Consider the following 18,964-nt stretch of genomic DNA (forward strand, 5'->3'; position numbering starts at 1 on the left):
CTGCATTGTTGGCCCCCATCCTTTAAACATCCTGCACAGCAGCAGACCTCTCCTCTGGCACACGGAGGTGAACTGCAGATCCCCTCCTGGTCCTTGTGTCCATCCTCATGAAGTTATGCAGGACCAGGTAGCCTTCACATGCCTGAATTCCCCTAGGAAGCAGTCCCAGATGGCCCTGGTCACCCAACCGTGCAGTGCCCTACACTGTAACTGTAAGCAATCGTTTTGAAGGAATCTCCAGTTGCAAGGTATCTGTAGGAATATCGAAGATAATGTCATTATTAAACTTTTACATCACCAGGTCATTGTGGATTACTAAAGTATAATATCTCTTATAACAAATCATGATAACATTTGATAGATATATGCATGTGCACACACGTGCATGTGTAGCATGTGACAACAGCAGGATCATATCAAGGATAGCATCACAAATGAATACATAAATAACACTTGCAGCTTGATGATGCGTTAATCATTTGAATGAGCTGTGTAGTGCTAAGGCAAACACAAAAATGTGCACCCCTTTGATTCCCCAAGACCAGGACTGAGAATCACTGGGACCTCTTCATCTGCAGACAGGCTTTCACAACTCTCTGTATCTGAGGACAGAAAACATCACAAGAAACAGACTTCATTATACTCAAATTAGACAGCCTGAATGTTATGTTACTATTATCTCTGTCCTCACTTCTAGGGACTGGAACTACACAAAAGTACCTGCCCTATCCAGAATAGCATACTCTCTCCCTTCTTTGACAGTTGGAGCTGCTATCCTTTTACCCTCCTCCATGGCTGTTAGCTACCTACCTACAAATGCATTTGGAGTTTATTTTTTACAATGATAAGTACATCAAGATAGCTAGCTAATATGCAGTGATATTTAATTAACTTAGCTAGCTAGCTATACAGTACACTGAGGGGAAAAAGTATTTGATCCCCTGCTGATTTTGTACGTTTGCCCACTGACAAAGACATGATCAGTCTATAATTTTAATGGTAGGTTTATTTGAACAGTGAGAGACAGAATAACAACAAAAACATCCAGAAAAACGCATGTCAAAAATGTTATAAATTGATTTGCATTTTAATGAGGGAAATAAGTATTTGACCCCTCTGCAAAACATGACTTAGTACTTGGTGGCAGAACCCTTCTTGGCAATCACAGAGGTCAGACATTTCTTGTAGTTGGCCACCAGGTTTGCACACATCTCAGGAGGGATTTTGTCCCACTCCTCTTTGCAGATGTTCTCCAAGTCATTAAGGTTTCGAGCCTGACGTTTGGCAACTCGAACCTTCAGCTCCCTCCACATATTTTCTATGGGATTAAGGTCTGGAGACTGGCTAGGCCACTCCAGGACCTTAATGTGCTTCTTCTTGAGCCACTCCTTTGTTGCCTTGGCCGTGTGTTTTGGGTCATTGTCATGCTGGAATACCCATCCACGACTCATTTTCAATGCCCTGGCTGAGTGAAGGAGGTTCTAACCCAAGATTTGACAGTACACGGCCCTGCCCATAGTCCCTTTGATGCGGTGAATTTGTCCTGTCCCCTTAGCAGAAAAACACCCCCAAAGCATAATGTTTCCACCTCCATGTTTGACGGTGGGGATGGTGTTCTTGAGGTCATAGGCAGCATTCCTCCTCCTCCAAACACGGCGAGTTGAGTTGATGCCAAAGAGCTCCATTTTGGTCTCATCTGACCACAACACTTTCACCCAGTTCTCCTCTGAATCATTCAGATGTTCATTGGCAAACTTCAGATGGGCCTGTATATGTGCTTTCTTGAGCAGGGGGACCTTGCGGGCGCTGCAGGATTTCAGTCCTTCACGGCGTATTGTGTTACCAATTGTTTTCTTGGTGACTATGGTCCTAGCTGCCTTGAGATCATTGACAAGATCCTCCCGTGTAGTTCTGGGCTGATTCCTCACCGTTCTCATGATCATTGCAACTCCACGAGGAAAGATCTTGCATGGAGCCCCAGGCCGAGGGAGATTGACAGTTCTTTTGTGTTTCTTCCATTTGCGAATAATCACACCAACTGTTGTCACCTTCTCACCAAGCTGCTTGGCGATGGTCTTGTAGCCCATTCCAGCCTTGTGTAGGTCTACAATCTTGTCCCTGACATCCTTGGAGAGCTCTTTGGTCTTGGCCATGGTGGAGACTTTGGAATCTGATTGATTGATTGCTTCTGTGGACAGGTGTCTTTTATACAAGTAACAAACTGAGATTAGGAGCACTCCCTTTAAGAGTGTGCTCCTATTCTCAGCTCGTTACCTGTATAAAAGACAACTGGGAGCCAGAAATCTTTCTGATTGAGAGGGGGTCAAATACTTATTTCCCTCATTCAAATGCAAATCAATGTATAACATTTTTGACATGCTTTTTTCTGGATTTTTTTGATGTTATTCTGTCTCTCACTGTTCAAATAAACCTACCATTAAAATTATAGACTGATCATTTCTTTGTCAGTGGGCAAACGTACAAAATCAGCAGGGGATCAAATACTTTTTTCCCTCACTGTACCTATGAATAAATTCATGAAATGGAGAATGGATTAAACTATTTACCCATTTAATAACCAGACCTTCATACACATTTTCTATGCTGAATTGTTGATGCACAACCGAACTGCTGCTATATGCTGCAATATTCTAGACAGCCTGAATGTTCTGCCAGCACGCCCACAAGCGAGCCATTCTGGGCGGCCAAAGCAGCACGCAGCAATTTACCGTGTGCTAGTGTACAGGGTAGAGTTGTGGCTTTGAGGTGCTGATTATCACAAATAGCAGCTTTTTAAGATATGAGGGTATGTAGAATAATTGCAATGCTTTACTTTCACGTGCAGACTTTTTTAGGCCTACCTGTTTTGCATGTTTTACAGACCAATATTGGACACCGTGCTAATGCTCCTTCATCACACAGACACACAATAGCCTATAATAGTGGAAACAACTTTGGCTTGACATTTACTTCAATATTAATAACACTTCTGGTCATTATAGAGCTCGTCATCCAAACAATATTTTTTGAAGGCATGTAGTGTGGCGCTGTCCATACGGTGTGGGGCTAAAATTACTATTGAGGACTTGCGTTGGATTTGTTGTACTTCATGAAATTGGTATTCATACATTTCCCGAGAAGAGAGAACAACCACAGAATTAGAGTGCAACCACAGAATCTCAGACAATGTGCATATGCGAACTTTTTAAACAGGCAGCCGTTAGTGCCTCACATAGGAAATGGTTTACCAGGGCTTATTGCAATAACCTTTCGAAATATTACTTTTCGTCTTTAAACATGCATTAACGTTACATTCGAAACCATAACATTCATAATCAAGTAGAACCATTTTACATAGCACACACCATGTCGCTGTTCCTTTTCAATGACGACTACCAAGCATACGTCATCACGATTGGGAGAGCAGCGCACCGCAGTTGTATCGCGTGGAAGCTCGGCATGAATTCCCCGGTGCAGAACAGAAGGCTACCGATTGTTTCTCACGTAGGCAATAGCTCGTAGATGTAAAGGTATTCGGCTTCAACGGATTGCTTCAAGTATTTACATAATTTATCATATTTTTTTGCAATAATGGCGCTTTCCATTGCAACTGTATGGGCAAGGTGCGTCACCGTTGTCTTTGTATTCAACGCGATGTGGGGAATTGCTTTGTCCATTAATCGCTACTCTATTCCCGAGGAAATGCAAGAGGGTTCCGTTGTTGCAAACCTGGCTACAGATTTGGGACTTGACCTTCGCACTCTGATAACACGCAAGGCAAAGCTTGACATCATCCACAGTAAGAAATATCTGGACATTAACAAAGAAACGGGAGACCTGTTCATACTTGAAAAGATAGATAGGGAATACATATGCTCGAGCAAGACAACGTCTTGTTTTCTGAAAATGGATGTCATATTTGAAAATCCCATTCGTATTTTTAACATTGAGCTTGAAATCATGGACATAAATGACAATGCACCTGTCTTTCGAAGGGAGACAATGCACTTGGATATTTCAGAATCTACCGCTGCAGGAGAGAGATTCTCTTTGACAAATGCTGTGGATGCAGATGTCGGTGCGAATTCTATTAAGACTTACTATTTAAGCGAAAGCAAGTATTTTACAATTGACATACAGATGGGAAGCGATGGCTCTAAATACGTAGATTTAGTTCTCAACAGTAATTTAGACCGAGAGGAACAGACGGTTCATAATTTAATACTAACCGCTGTAGATGGCGGGGTCCCTGCACGCTCAGGGACAGCCAGTATCATCGTTAGGGTTCTGGATATCAATGACAACGCCCCCTTTTTTAACCAGCCGATATATGCTATTAATGTAACTGAGAACTCCCCAATTGGAACTCTAGTAATGACCTTGAACGCAACAGACTTGGACGAGGGCACCAACGCAGAGATGATATATTCATACACGTTATATACATCCGAGAAGACACAAGAAAAGTTCTCTCTAAATTCAAATACAGGGGAAATAAAGGTGAAGGATGTGATTGATTTTGAGGAGAGCCACAGTTTCGATATATATATTCAAGCCAGAGACCAAGGATCTAATTCATTATCCGGAGATTGTAAAATAATGGTATTTATTACCGATCTGAATGACAACTATCCCGAGGTTACCATTACATCTTTTAAAAGCACGGTCAAGGAAGATGTTGCCATAGGAACATTAATAGCAGTGATCAGTATAAGTGACAGGGACTCTGGGGACAACGGTGAAGTTGAGCTCACTTTGAACCAACAAACATCCCTACCCTTCTTTCTTAATAAGTCTTCGGAGGATTACTTTGCTCTGCATGTTTCAGAACCACTGGACCGTGAGAGAATTCCAAGATATGAAATCACTTTCATAGTCACAGACAAAGGAACACCTCGCTTATCTGACAATGAGACAATCACCTTGGAGATATTGGATGTCAACGATAACTCGCCAATATTCCCCCAGTCGTTCTACACAATCCATGTTGTGGAGAACAATGTCCCCGGCGCACTGTTGACGTCACTCAGTGCTTTTGACCCGGACCTCCATGAGAACCAGTATCTGGTCTATTTTATCATGGAGAAGGAGATCATCAACACATCTATGTCCATGCTTTTCTCCATTAATCCAGAGAATGGCAACCTTTACGCTCTGAAGACCTTTGACTTTGAGAGGGAGAGGGAGTTCCTTTTCCATATAGAGGCCAGAGACTCTGGGGTTCCTCCACTGAACAGCAATGTGACAGTTCACATCATCATTCTGGACCAGAATGACAACACCCCGCTCATAGTGTCACCTTGGCGCGCGCAGGGCTCAGTTATTGAAGAGGTGATACCGAGGTCCACTGATAAAGGATTCCTAGTCGCCAAAGTAATCGCCATTGACGCAGACTCATTACAGAATTCACGGGTCACATATCAGCTTCTACAGATCAGTGACTCTACCCTCTTCAGTCTAGATCAGTACAATGGGGAGATCCGTACCACCAGAATGTTCAGCTATCGGGACCCCCGTCATCAGAGGCTGGTTATTGTCGCCAAAGACAATGGAGACCCAGCTCTTTCCTCTACAGTTACCATCAAGATATCAACAGTAGAACACATGGTGACACCATTCTCAGAAACTACTGAGGTGCCTTTGGAATATGACTTGTTCACCGACTTAAATCTGTATTTGGTCATTGGTTTGGGCTCAGTGTCCTTTCTGCTATTGATCACCATATTGGTGGTCATCGTGCTGAAGTGTCAGAAACCGAAGCCCATGAAGATGCCTCCTGCTATGAATATGAATCTGAACAGTCTGAACAGGAACAGTGTGATCAGCAGAAACAGTATCATCAGCCAGAGGAGCTCCACCATAGCCGATTCCACCCTCATCTCCAGTGATGCCTACTGGTACAGCCTGTTTCTAGCAGAGACCAGGAAAGGCAAGGTGGTTGTCAGACAGCCTATAGTACCCAAGGGAGCAGGCTACTTTGTGTCCAGTATACCCAGAAGCACAGGTCCTACAGAGACCAGCGACTCAAGAGCATCCACGCTACAGGTATGTGCGCCTCTGAGATGGAGGCCCAGAGCAGTTTTCCTGTGACATATACTTCCTTATATGAAATGCACACTCTTCCTTCCTTCATGTAATCACACATCTGACAAGGTTGGATTGATGAAAGCAGTAGCCTTGCTTTCATTGAGCCTATAATGCAGTCACTGATTACATGAATGAAGGACGCGTTCAAATAATATTCAAAAAGGCCTTGTTTTGTTAAAAAAAAACGTTTTTTTCCATTATTTTTTAAACCAGAGCCACCTCTGCATTATTTTTGAGACCAAAGCCACCTCTGCAGGTTTCTATGTGTTTCCACTGCGCATCCTTCAGACCGACTGACCGTTGGACCCACTTTACAATGTCATATTCTTCTGAGAGGAGGAGCCTATAGACCCTGTGTCACCTCAGTGCAGCTCTCAGCCTTTTATGTTTACTGACAGGTTACTGTACTATTTATAACTACTTATCGGACAGGTTACACTCCAGTTATTGAACCGATACAGTAGTATTGTAATATTTATAACTACTTCTCTGACAGGTTACACTCCAGTTAATGAACCGATACAGTAGTACTGTACTATTTATAACTACTTATCTGACCAGGGTTGAGTTTGGTTTGTTAAATAAATATTTTGCAGGAATGTCCTCTATGTATGGGATGTCTGCAGCTTTTCTAGTGTTTTGCTAAAGGGATACTGCGAGTAGCTCCTGTACCTGTAGACTTCCAGTAATTGCACTACCGCTAGTTAGCATTGGCCCCTGAAACTACCGCTAACTTCCTTCATACTGCACGCAGACATAAACATAGTATCCACAAGTTCATCGGACTCTGGGTAAGTAGAACAAGATTCTCACAGTATCCCTTTAAGCTCAGTTCAAGTCCCGTGGTGTATGAACACGGCTAGGCTATTACTGTGTAAGTGTTATGCAGACATAACAGAAACACTTATTCACTTATAATTTGCCCTGCAGTCATTCACGCTACTGGGGTTTAGCTCAGTTTGCTTATGTAAGTCATTGAGCCATGCTAATTCCCAAGTCATGTTACTGCCACATCCTCTCATTCTTTGCTTGCAGTTCATGCAATTTTAATAACAAAAAATGGCTTTCCAAGAACGTCTGTCTGCTGTTGTCTCAGACACTACAACTCTCTGAGCTGAATTGCAAAAACCAGGACTGGGGTTTGTATAATAATAAAACTAACCTGGGTGAAAATAATGAACTGATGTGAGCTCTGTACAGTATAATGTGAAAGCCAGTGTATGCTAAACATTGTATGACATTGTTAGTTTATTCTAATGACTTTTGTGTTGATGTATGTTTGTCTGTATGCATTTTATTTTCCAGGTTGCAGGCCCAATAAGAGGCAAACCTTGTCTAACTGAAGTACTGTTTTAATTTGAGCTCTGACTTAGGGACAACGCAGTCTTCTCTCTATTGTACTGAGATGACATGAAAACTAACAAGAGATTTGGATTGGATTAGTGGAGCTTGTGTTTTGGAAAAGTGTGTGTGTGTGTGTTGGACTCTGACCATTGAACCTGTCTCTTTTTCTATTCTAAAGTACTCAAAATGAAAGGAAGCCCATTCTACAGCTGGAGGTATGCTGGTTGCTGGTAACATGATGTAGGAGCACTGTGATTGGTGTAGCTCAATCTAGAATTGTGTTTCTCACTGTTTTTTTGTGCAAGTGTACCTGTCCTGCTCTAATGACAGGAGGTCGAATTGTCACTTTTATCACCCCTAATGTGGGTTTGAATCTGTGTAGGCAGAGTACAGTCTCCTTTGTAAAAAGGGGCATGGATTATAAAATGTCAGCAAAGAGCAGACAGACATTGATTCCCAGAGAGGATGCAGAGAGAGAAGGTTGAATTCCTGGTCTCTCTTTCTCTATCCCTTTCTCTATTTGTTTTCTGTCCCCCTCCCCTGACACACACTGCACACTCTTCTTTCCATTGACCTTCATTGTGATGCATCTGTGATTAGATTGGGAAATCTCTCTAAAGCGGGAAACCAATCACTGACAGCTGAGATTAGGCCCAAAGTGGCTGCCAGGTCAGAGCAGTAATGACAATACGTGGTTTGTTTGGCAGAGACTCATGGTAAAGCGCTAGCTAGCACAGATAAAGGAGAGGATTAAGATATGCACTGTCCTGGTCCTGAGCTCAGAGTGCACACCACCTTCAGAGCAGTGGCTGCATCCAGTCCCTCTGCCACACCCACACACATCCCTGCATACTTTGGCTCTGCCCCTGCTCCCCAGCAGCCACATCTCATCATTGGCCCAATACAGGGAGAAATAATGAAATGATGAGCTGCTCAGTGCCTGTTGGCCACAGTCTAACTAACACAGACTAACTGTGGCCTCCATAGACATAGTACCTTTAGCCCTGCACGCACGCACGCACGCACACACACACACACACACACACACACACACACACACACACACACACACACACACACACACACACACACACACACACACACACACACACACACACACACACACACACACACACACACACACACACAACACACGCACACATAAACAATTGCACTAAAGTATTTGAAACACCAGGCTGCCTATCCCCCAGTCCTCCAAACTGTGATGTGCATGTCTCTATGGTACGTCTCCCTTTCTGTTTCCCTATTTTTGTAATTTGTTTGGTTTTATTCAAATTTTACTTGCTTGCTTTTTAATCTGACCTAAATGCACATGATAGATCCATTCTGCAATTTGGCCATTCTGTAATTTCGCAATTCCTGTTGGGATAATAAAATATAATGATTTGACAAATAGCCCATGTAGACAATTTGATGGAACTCAACATGCACACCTCCCTGCATAATCCAGAGGCATGATAATTGTTTATGACTGCAAAAGTAAGCAACTCAGTATCTAATGCCCACCCATGTTTGATTGATGGTGGAAATAACCAGTCAAGCCCCAGTTGGAGATCTTAACAGTTGCATGAGTTGTGACTCCTTATAGGCTGTCAGTCAAACTGATCTCCTCCTCTCTCCGCCTCCTATTGGCTAACTGTATTTTCTATTTATTGGCAGGATTCCAGGGCCAGCAGTGACCTGCCATGATGTCCTCAATCTGGGGTATTCCGCTGCAGAACGTTCAAAGAAGTTAAGAGTGACCAACACCCCTCCTTCAATCACTGGGATCCAACATTTACCTCTGGGGGCAGCTCGTCGAACCCTCTGCCCAAACATACCACACCAACCACCTCAGCAACTGTATACTACCTTTATCATCTTCCATCAAGCATGAATCTGCATGGCTACATCAATAGGTACTTATATTTAGAAAATATCATAAAGAAGAAAGGAACTTCAAACATAAGGTCTTTCAGACGACATTGGACTGATGTCATTATGCATAACACCCTCCCTGGGACTTTTGACTGTAAATGTGGGACCAGGCACTCAATATCTTCCAAAATCCTACCTTACTTCTCCAAGAAACACATGACACAAAAGGGATATTCTGTTGTGTACTTGTGAGGGTTCCTCATCATTGTGATGTCATAATGCGTTATTGGGGTATGTGTGAGAGGTCACAATAAAACAAAAACTAAAAAAAAACAATAGAGTACAAGAGAACCATTTTGCCAATGCCATAACTCAGTTAGCTAGTGAAATAACTCTATTTGTTCATCTGTGAATGTGTAGTGTGCAACTTTAGTAAATATTGTTTAGAAATAAGATTAACATTTTTCATCATTTGGCTTTCTAGACCTTACGAATTTTCTTGAATGTGTTGAATTATGTTTTTGACTCTGAACATCAGCCTATGGTATGGGATTATTAATCTCCTGAGACATGGTATTATGGGAGGTGCATGTTGAGTTGGTAACAAGATAGATCAATACCTCATACCCATCATTCAATGAGTCAGGTAGGAGAGAAGTACCCCATCTTACTCCACTTCACTTAATATATTCTCACGGTTCAAATCTTCATGAGCACATTTGACACTGGTGCTATATTTAGTATATTTTGATGATAAACATTTCCTGCTCAGCATGTCTATATAAAGCACAGACTAGAATCCATTTTTAGTGTGAGAATCATGTCCAAGGAAAAACTCAGGACAGCAAGAAAAACACATATTTAGCTCCTACCTGCCTAAGCAGGGCAATATAAGGGTCAACGTAGCCAACACTGTATGTAGAATATCTGAGGCACTAAAGGGGTTCACTTTACAACAACTTATCATACCTCTATCTGAGCTTTCTCAACTAAACTGCACAGGCCTCTGTCAGGTTCCGATTACTGTAACACTTACTCCATCCCACACTCCCAGTGTCCCTGTCACTGTGAACAAGCCTCAGAGAATCAGCTAAAGGAGAATTCAGTGTTAAACAGGAGGCTTAGAGGAAGAAACCATGTGTACTTTAAATAAGAAATGTTACTATATTCACTAAAAAAATAAGACTGTTTAAAAAAAGTATTTATTGTTGTATATTTGAAATGTATTTATGTTGGCATGGTGCAATACACTACTCTGGCCATGTTTTTAAAGTTTACAATGTTTTATGAATTGTCATGTTTTTATTGGATATTTTGACCTAACAATTCTTAACACTGCTTTTTATGTGACTTATTCAAGTGCATTGTGTAGCCTACTGTATGACATTTGTATTGCAATACATCATTCAAATGTTTTATCTGATACAGTGTACAGACAGACAATCTAAATTATTTCATGAAATATGAATGTAGCGCTCCGCTGCTTAAGAATTTAGCCAAAATGTTATTTTAAATTTATAGACATACAGAGTAGCTCTTCTGCAGAGATTTAATGCAAGGCATTAGGTCTTAGAAATGAGAAACTAGAACAGACAGCAGTATATACATGTCACAATGGAGGGAAAAGGCCAAAAGAAGGAGAGAGAGAGAGATAAGGAGAAAGAAACTGTAGACGAGAGTGAGACAGAAAGATTATGCTACTATGCTATTCCTTTGACGTCAGTGCATGCATGACCTTATAGGCCCTGCACTCACAATCCATCCAGTCTTCATTTGAAATGAAATACTGAACTTAAATACTACTGTATATATCTCAATCATATAGGTTTCATGGGAACACAATAAGCTATTCTTATTCACAGTGATTTCCACTGAATCCAGACCTGGTTACACCACTCATCTACCACAGACTGCAGTGCAGTCATAGTTTGAAGTTCTAATCAACTCTCCAATTCTGTCTTTATCTCTCTCTTCCCATTTAAAGCCCTGTGTGAATCATGACCTCACCTCCCCTCACAATGTGAGGTCATGTCACTGTGTGGGTCTGAGGGCTGATGGTGTTGGACACAGATGTCTGGCTACTACACTAATGATTTGGGCTCTGCTTGCTCTGCCTGTGGGGAGGATATGCTGCCTGAGCCTTGTATGAAGACAAGTTTATTCCAAATTTAGGTTACAGAAAACATTAGACTAAATTCAGCTCATGAGCTCTTTATGGGTCTCCTGCGTTATACCAGTACATGTGACTTGAGGAGAATGAGATAATGGTGCTTAATCCAGATTCAAGTCAAGGCATAAAATACCATCTGGATTCATTTAGATCCCAGGCATTTTGAGAAAATCTCCTAAGCAGCCAGTGGCTGGGTGGCTGGGTGATGTGACCTGAGATTTTAAGCTCTACTTTGACAGAACAGATGTTCGGTGGAAACCAATGGAGGGGTTTAAAACCTGTATCGGCGTATCTACTTTGTACTTTTTTAAAAATACAATATACTTTTTATATCTGATGTAATCTCTGCACTTGGCTTGATGGTACAGGAGGGTGTCTGTGCTGCTTGCTTTAGTATCATGCAGATGTGTCTGTCTCTGTTGTGTAGCTACACTGCTTATTCCTGCATTATGATTCTATGGTCTGACTGGGGGGGGGGGGGGGGGGGGGGGGGAGGGTTGAGAGTTAAAAAGTGAGTGGGAGAGAATGGCCTTGCTTACATTTTTTATTCAAAAACAGTTTGGATGTTGTTTCTGTTGCTTAAATGTCCTGCTTGTAGATGCAGATGTCAATAAAGCTTTAAGATCTGTGCTTCTGTGGGTCCATTGTCTTTCCGAAGGCCATAATTGAAGTTATCGGTGTTGATAGGATACTTAAATCGCCAGACAATGATGATGACCCAGTTTCTCACTCCAGTGCTCCGTGCTAAATCAGGGAGATTGAGTATTAAACTGAGGGAGAGGTTAATATGAAGGAAGTAAAAGGTAGAAACACAGCTTTCTCCTGGTGATTTTCTTCTTATCTTAAAGACTGCCCACACTGCACAGTGAAACACTGATGGATGATCTCCAATATGACAGCACAGAGACAGAGCCTCTACCCTGCAGTCCGCTGCAAATGATTGATGGGATTGGCCTGGTTGCCAGGAACCACCCGGCACCTAGGAAACGGTTGCCGTGACAACCGCACCACCTTCCTGTGATTACGGAGGAGGGGAGATTATCATGAACACCCTGCTTTCTATTTTGTCTCCATCATTCCCTCTCTCCTTCTGGCTGTTCTGTCCCTCTCGCTCGCTCTCTATCTAATTTAATGTTTCTGCAGTGTGATTGTCTTTGCACAAAATATTTCAGAGATCATGACACAATCTCTATGTTTGGCTAGGGTGAATGCCACTTCATTATCACCATACTGTATGTCATCTTGGGCACTGATAATGAAGTAATCTTCAACTCATACTAGCTATTGCATGACACTCCAGTATTACAGTAATCATATTCAAGCCCCTGCAGAGTGCTCCAGTTACAACAGTCAGCACCTTCTATCTGTAGTACCAACCCCCACAAACCTCTGCTCTCTTGCTCTCCCTCTCTCTGTCTCTGAGTCTTTCCCTTCCTCTATCTCCCACCATTCTCAGTCCCTCTCTCTCATACATATGCATGTGGACTGACATACACAACTATATGCTGATGTGCACATGAGCACGTACGTGTGTGCCTTCACACACACACACACACACACACTACATTCCTCTTTCTATCGGCAGCATTTTCCTCAATGAAAGCTCTTACAGTTCAGCACCATGGACAGCGACCCACCTCAAACTCCTCCTATTGCTATGGAGACAAGCTGTGCCGCAATATATATATATATATATATATATAGAGAGAGAGAGAGAGAGAGAGAGAGAGAGAGAGAGAGAGAGAGAGAGAGAGAGAGAGAGAGAGAGAGAAAGAGAGAGAGAGAGAGAGGGAGAGAGAGAGAGAGAGAGACAGAGACAGAGACAGAGAGAGAGACAGAGAGAGGGCGAGAGGGAGAGGTCATATCTCTCATTGTCCACAAGGAGTCAGCCAGACATCATACACTGCTCAAAAAAATAAAGGGAACACTTAAACAACACAATGTAACTCCAAGTCAATCACACTTCTGTGAAATCAAACTGTCCACTTAGGAAGCAACACTGATTGACAATACATGTCACATGCTGTTGTGCAAATGGAATAGACAACAGGTGGAAATTATAGGCAATTAGCAAGACACCCCCAATAAAGGACTGGTTTTACAGGTGGTGACCACAGACCACTTCTCAGTTCCTATGCTTCCTGGCTGATGTTTTGGTCACTTTTGAATGCAGGCGGTGCTTTCACTCAAGTGGTAGCATGAGATAGAGTCTACAACCCACACAAGTGACTCAGGTAGTGCAGCTCATCCAGGATGGTACATCAATGCGAGCTGTGGCAAGAAGGTTTGCTGTGTCTGTCAGCGTAGTGTCCAGAGCATGGAGGCACTACCAGGAGACAGGCCAGTACATCAGGAGACGTGGAGGAGGCCGTAGGAGGGAAACAACTCAGCAGAAGGACTGCTACCTCCGCCTTTGTGCAAGGAGGAGCAGGAGGAGCACTGCCAGAGCCCTGCAAAATGACCTCCAGCAGGCCACAAATGTGCATGTGTCTGCTCAAACGGTCAGAAACAGACTCCATGAGGGTGGTATGAGGGCCCGACGTCCACAGGTGGGGGTTGTGCTTACAGCCCAACACCGTGCAGGACGTTAGGCATTTTCTAGAGAACACCAAGATTGGCAAATTCGCCACTGGCGCCCTGTGCTCTTCACAGATGAAAGCAGGTTCACACTGAGCACATGTGACAGACATGACAGAGTCTGGAGACGCCGTGGAGAACGTTCTGCTGCCTGCAACATCCTCCAGCATGACCGGTTTGGTGGTGGGTCAGTCATGGTGTGGGGTGGCATTTCTTTGGGGGGCCGCACAGCCCTCCATGTGCTCGCCAGAGGTAGCCTGACTGCCATTAGGTACCGAGATGAGATCCTCAGACCCCTTGTGAGACCATATGCTGGTGCGGTTGGCCCTGGGTTCCTCCTAATGCAAGACAATGCTAGACCTCATGTGGCTGGAGTGTGTCAGCAGTTCCTGCAAGAGGAAGGCATTGATGCTATGGACTGGCCCGCCCGTTCCCCAGACCTAAATCCAATTGAGCACATCTGGGACATCATGTCTCGCTCCATCCACCAACGCCACGTTGCACCACAGACTGTCCAGGAGTTGGCGGATGCTTTAGTCCAGGTCTGGGAGGAGATCCCTCAGGAGACCATCCGCCACCTCATCAGGAGCATGCCCAGGCGTTGTAGGGAGGTCATACAGGCACGTGGAGGCCACACACACTACTGAGCCTCATTTTGACTTGTTTTAAGGACATTACATCAAAGTTGGATCAGCCTGTAGTGTGGTTTTCCACTTAAATTTTGAGGGTGACTCCAAATCCTGAAATCCATGGGTTGATAAATTTGATTTCCATTGATAATTTTTGTGTGATTTTGTTGTCAGCACATTCAACTATGTAAAGAAAATAGTATTTAATACGATTATTTCATTCATTCAGATCTAGGATGTGTTATTTTAGTGTTCCCTTTATTTTTTTGAGCAGTGTACATTAATTGCAAGGAACACATACCCTACCAATCCCAAGTTTAAAAATTTCCATACCTGGACAATGTTAGATAGTCGTACACAAACACAGATAATAGGCTAAACATATATTCAAAAGTATTCATTTTCTAGCAACTGAAGAATTAATTGTGGTTTTTCTTACACAGGACAAAGATAACTACATTATGACAACAGATTACTCTATTATATACAGTATATATCAAGAACTCCAATAGTTTGCCCAGCACTCACTGTCTATATAGGCTTCTTCTTTGTGGGGGTAAGGCTACACATTTGTAAAGCTACTTTGTTATATCTTAATTGTCTAAATTGAGGCCTACCAGTAATTGTATTGAACCAATGATTTATGACTTGACAGGTTGCAGCTAGTTGTGCATCATTTATGTAGCCATAGACATATCAAAATGACAAATGTTGCAAATGACATGCCCACTGGGTTTTGGATGTTTGATACTCCCATATTGATTTGCGCTCAGCATCTGAGGAGTTGAAGCAAGGAAGTGGACGGGATCGTGGTAAAGTAGGTGGACTAGAGTCAGCACATATCTTTTTCTACAGTTTATCTTCCCCTGACTTTCCTCACACTCTATTTTCCACTCTTCTTTCTGTCTACCTTAATCCACCCTCTCTTCTCCCCCCCACTCTCTTTCTATAGGTAGTTTCTTGTGTCTGACTCTGACCCAGACATATACTCTTCATCACCTGGATGTTTACTCATTAAACTGTTCATCAAGCTAACCATGCATGCTTTAAAATGTACACTGAGTGTACAAAACATTAGGAACACCTTCCTAATATTGAGTTGCACCCCATTTTGCCCTCAGAACAGCCTCAATTCGTCTGGGCATGGACTCTACAAGGTGTCGAAATCGTTCCACAGGGATGCTGGCCAATGTTGACTCCAATGCTTCTCACAGTTGTGTCAATTTGTCTGGATGGCCTTTGGGTGGTGGACCATTCTTGATACACACAGGAAAGTATTGAGTGTGAAAAACCCAGCAGCGCTGCAGTTTTTTACACACTCAAACCGGTGCGCCTGGCACCTACTACCATACCCTGTTCGAAGGGACTTAAATATTTTGTCATGCCCATTCACCCTCTGAATGGCACACATACACAATCCATGTCTCAATTATCTCAAGGCTTAAAAATCCTTCTTTAACCTGTCTCCTCCCCTTCATCTACTCTGATTGAAGTGGATTTAACAAATTACATCAATAAGGGATCATAGCTTTCACCTGGATTCAGCTGGTCAGTGTATGCCATGGAAAGAGCAAGTGTTCCTAATGTTATGGTCACTCATGTATATGCCTTCATCATGTACTGTTTGTATCTATGCAAACAATGAGCCACTGGGGGGAGCTCTTGATCCATCGTCTGCCTCTCCCCATGTGTGATGATGGAGCATTAGTTCAATGTCAGGGGCGGTTGGTGCCGTTTAAGATTAGGGAGTACATATTTTTCTTCTTCTATTACAACATCTTGGATGACTGTCATTCATATTCCATTCACCCAGTTCAATGTAACATTGATAGGTTTAGGCTACTACATGATACTCGAATTTGCTCTACTCCCATCATGAGGTTGCTACGACCTAGCCTACCTATCCTACAAGTGCACAGGTCGAGAGACACATTGGAGTAATCAGGGTGACAGACAGTGGCACATTCAATACCACCTTGCCCACTCTTGCCTGCATCTAGCTGATCTAGGGTGTAATCATTAGTCCAAACTAAAACAAGAGTTTCTGTTGGACAAATTCAGGTATGTCCCTCCCTGTTTCATTCCGTTTGAGAAATGTTTTGCAACAGAATCGGCGGAATGACTACAACCCTCATCACCCACACACACAGTTCACTTTCATAGCAGCCACATCGCATCTAAGCACTCTAATTCTCTCACCTTTTCCCTTCGCTTGTGGACTTCAGAGCACAACACAACAGCTGTCTGTGACCAGGCGAAAAAACCTCTCCAAGCCAAACCTTCATACCATAACCCCTAACCACTACATAGCCTACATTGTTGTCACCAAATTAACGTCATAATCAACAAACTAGAACTAACACGTTAGTAAATCCTCAATCCAATCCATGTGTATAATTACGCAGTACAGTACAGCAAGCAGTTACACCAGCGGGCCCCAGTGACAATACATTCATAAAAGCTTACCTTGACTTGGGAGAGTTGCAGTGTTGAATAGCCTTAGCCAGCTAGCTAACATAAATATCATTCCTCTAAGAAAGTAATAATAAATAATAATAATACAGCTCTCTCTCTCTCTATCTCTCTCTCTCTCTCTCTCTCTCTCTCTTTCTCTCTCTCTCTCTCTCTCTCTCTCTCTGCTGCTTCTCCTTCATTCTTTGAAGAATTGTATTTATTCTAAACTGTTAAACTATTGTCTTTCTCTCTCTTTGAGTCAACTACTCACCACATGTTATGCACTGCAGTGCTAGCTAGCAGTAGCTTATGCTTTTACTACTAAATCCATTCGCTGACCTTTGATTTGATGGATAACATGTCAGTTCATACTCCAAGAGCTCTGATAGGTTGGTAAGTCATCATAATTACTGTGCAAGTCTATGGAAGGGTTGAGAACCGTGAGCCTCCTAGGTTTTGTTTATAATAAGAAAATATTTAGTATAGTTATGTCTAAAAAGGATAACGTTTTTAATGCTTGACTATTTTTATTAAATTCACTGAGTAGGATGGTCCAGGGCCAGCACCAGAACGAATTAGTTGGATTGGCCTTTGATATCCATAGGCGGGCATGTTTTTTCACGGGACCTCCAATGTGTCCATGCGCTTGCCCGTTCACTATTTATTTTAATGGGTGTTATAGGAAAGACCATAGGCAGCTTGTGAGTTTCAAATTTGGGGAAGTTTACAATTTATTCTACAATTTCTACCGATCTGCGTGACAGTTATGATTATATTTATATGCACATTTTCGTGGAACAGTTTCATTTCAATAATAACGTGGTTAATCATACAAATCTGAAGTAAAATGATAAGCCTCTGCCATATGGACACACATTGATACGCTGTGGTCCATTAGCGGCTAAAGAAATGAGCGAATAGAACTCAGAGATAGACTATAGGCCAAGTTTCCCCGCCAGTGAGCTCAGGACAGACAGCTGTTTCCACTGGATATACAGTGGGGAGAACAAGTATTTGATACACTGCCGATTTTGCAAGTTTTCCTACTTACAAAGCATGTAGAGGTCTGTAATTTTTATCATAGGTACACTTCAACTGTGAGAGACGTAATCTAAAACAAAAATCCAGAAAATCACATTGTATGATTGTTAAGTAATTAATTTGCATTTTATTGCATGACATAAGTATTTTATCACCTACCAACCAGTAAGAATTCCGGCTCTCACAGACCTGTTAGTTTTTCTTTAAGAAGCCCTCCTGTTCTCCACTCATTACCTGTATTAACTGCACCTGTTTGAACTCGTTACCTGTATAAAAGACACCTGTCCACACACTCAATCAAACAGACTCCAACCTCTCCACAATGGCCAAGACCAGAGAGCTGTGTAAGGACATCAGGGATACAATTGTAGACCTGCACAAGGCTGGGATGGACTACAGGACAATAGGCAAGCAGCTTGGTGAGAAGGCAACAACTGTTGGTGCAATTATTAGAAAATGGAAGAAGTTCAAGATGACGGTCAATCACCTTCGGTCTGGGGCTCCATGCAAGATCTCACCTCGTGGGACATCAATGATCATGAGAAAGGTGAGGGATCAGCCCAGAATTACATGGCAGGACCTGGTCAATGACCTGAAGAGAGCTGGGACCACAGTCTCAAAGAAAACCATTAGTAACACACTACGCCGTCATGGATTAAAATCCAGCAGCGCACGCAAGGTCCCCCTGCTCAAGTCAGCGCATGTCCAGGCCCGTCTGAAGTTTGCCAATGACCATCTGGATGATCCAGAGGAGGAATGGGAGAAGGTCATGTGGTCTGATGAG

At 42.7% G+C, this 18,964-nt stretch overlaps 1 protein-coding gene across 1 annotated transcript; it reads left to right on the plus strand.

Annotated features, from left to right (window-relative positions):
- Positions 1-3,591: 3,591 nt before the first annotated feature.
- Positions 3,592-9,141, plus strand: LOC311136013 (protocadherin alpha-C2-like; the record flags this gene model as incomplete). The annotated part of the gene is made up of 2 exons (XM_084170075.1): positions 3,592-6,045; positions 9,112-9,141. The coding sequence occupies 2 exons, from the start codon at positions 3,592-3,594 to the stop codon at positions 9,139-9,141; spliced, it is 2,484 nt and encodes an 827-aa protein (XP_084026201.1).
- Between the last annotated feature and the right edge of the window lie 9,823 nt (positions 9,142-18,964).

Source organism: Coregonus lavaretus (assembly GCF_964263955.1).
Source record: "Coregonus lavaretus genome assembly, chromosome: 10".
In the NCBI taxonomy this organism is placed as follows: Eukaryota; Metazoa; Chordata; class Actinopteri; order Salmoniformes; family Salmonidae; genus Coregonus; species Coregonus lavaretus.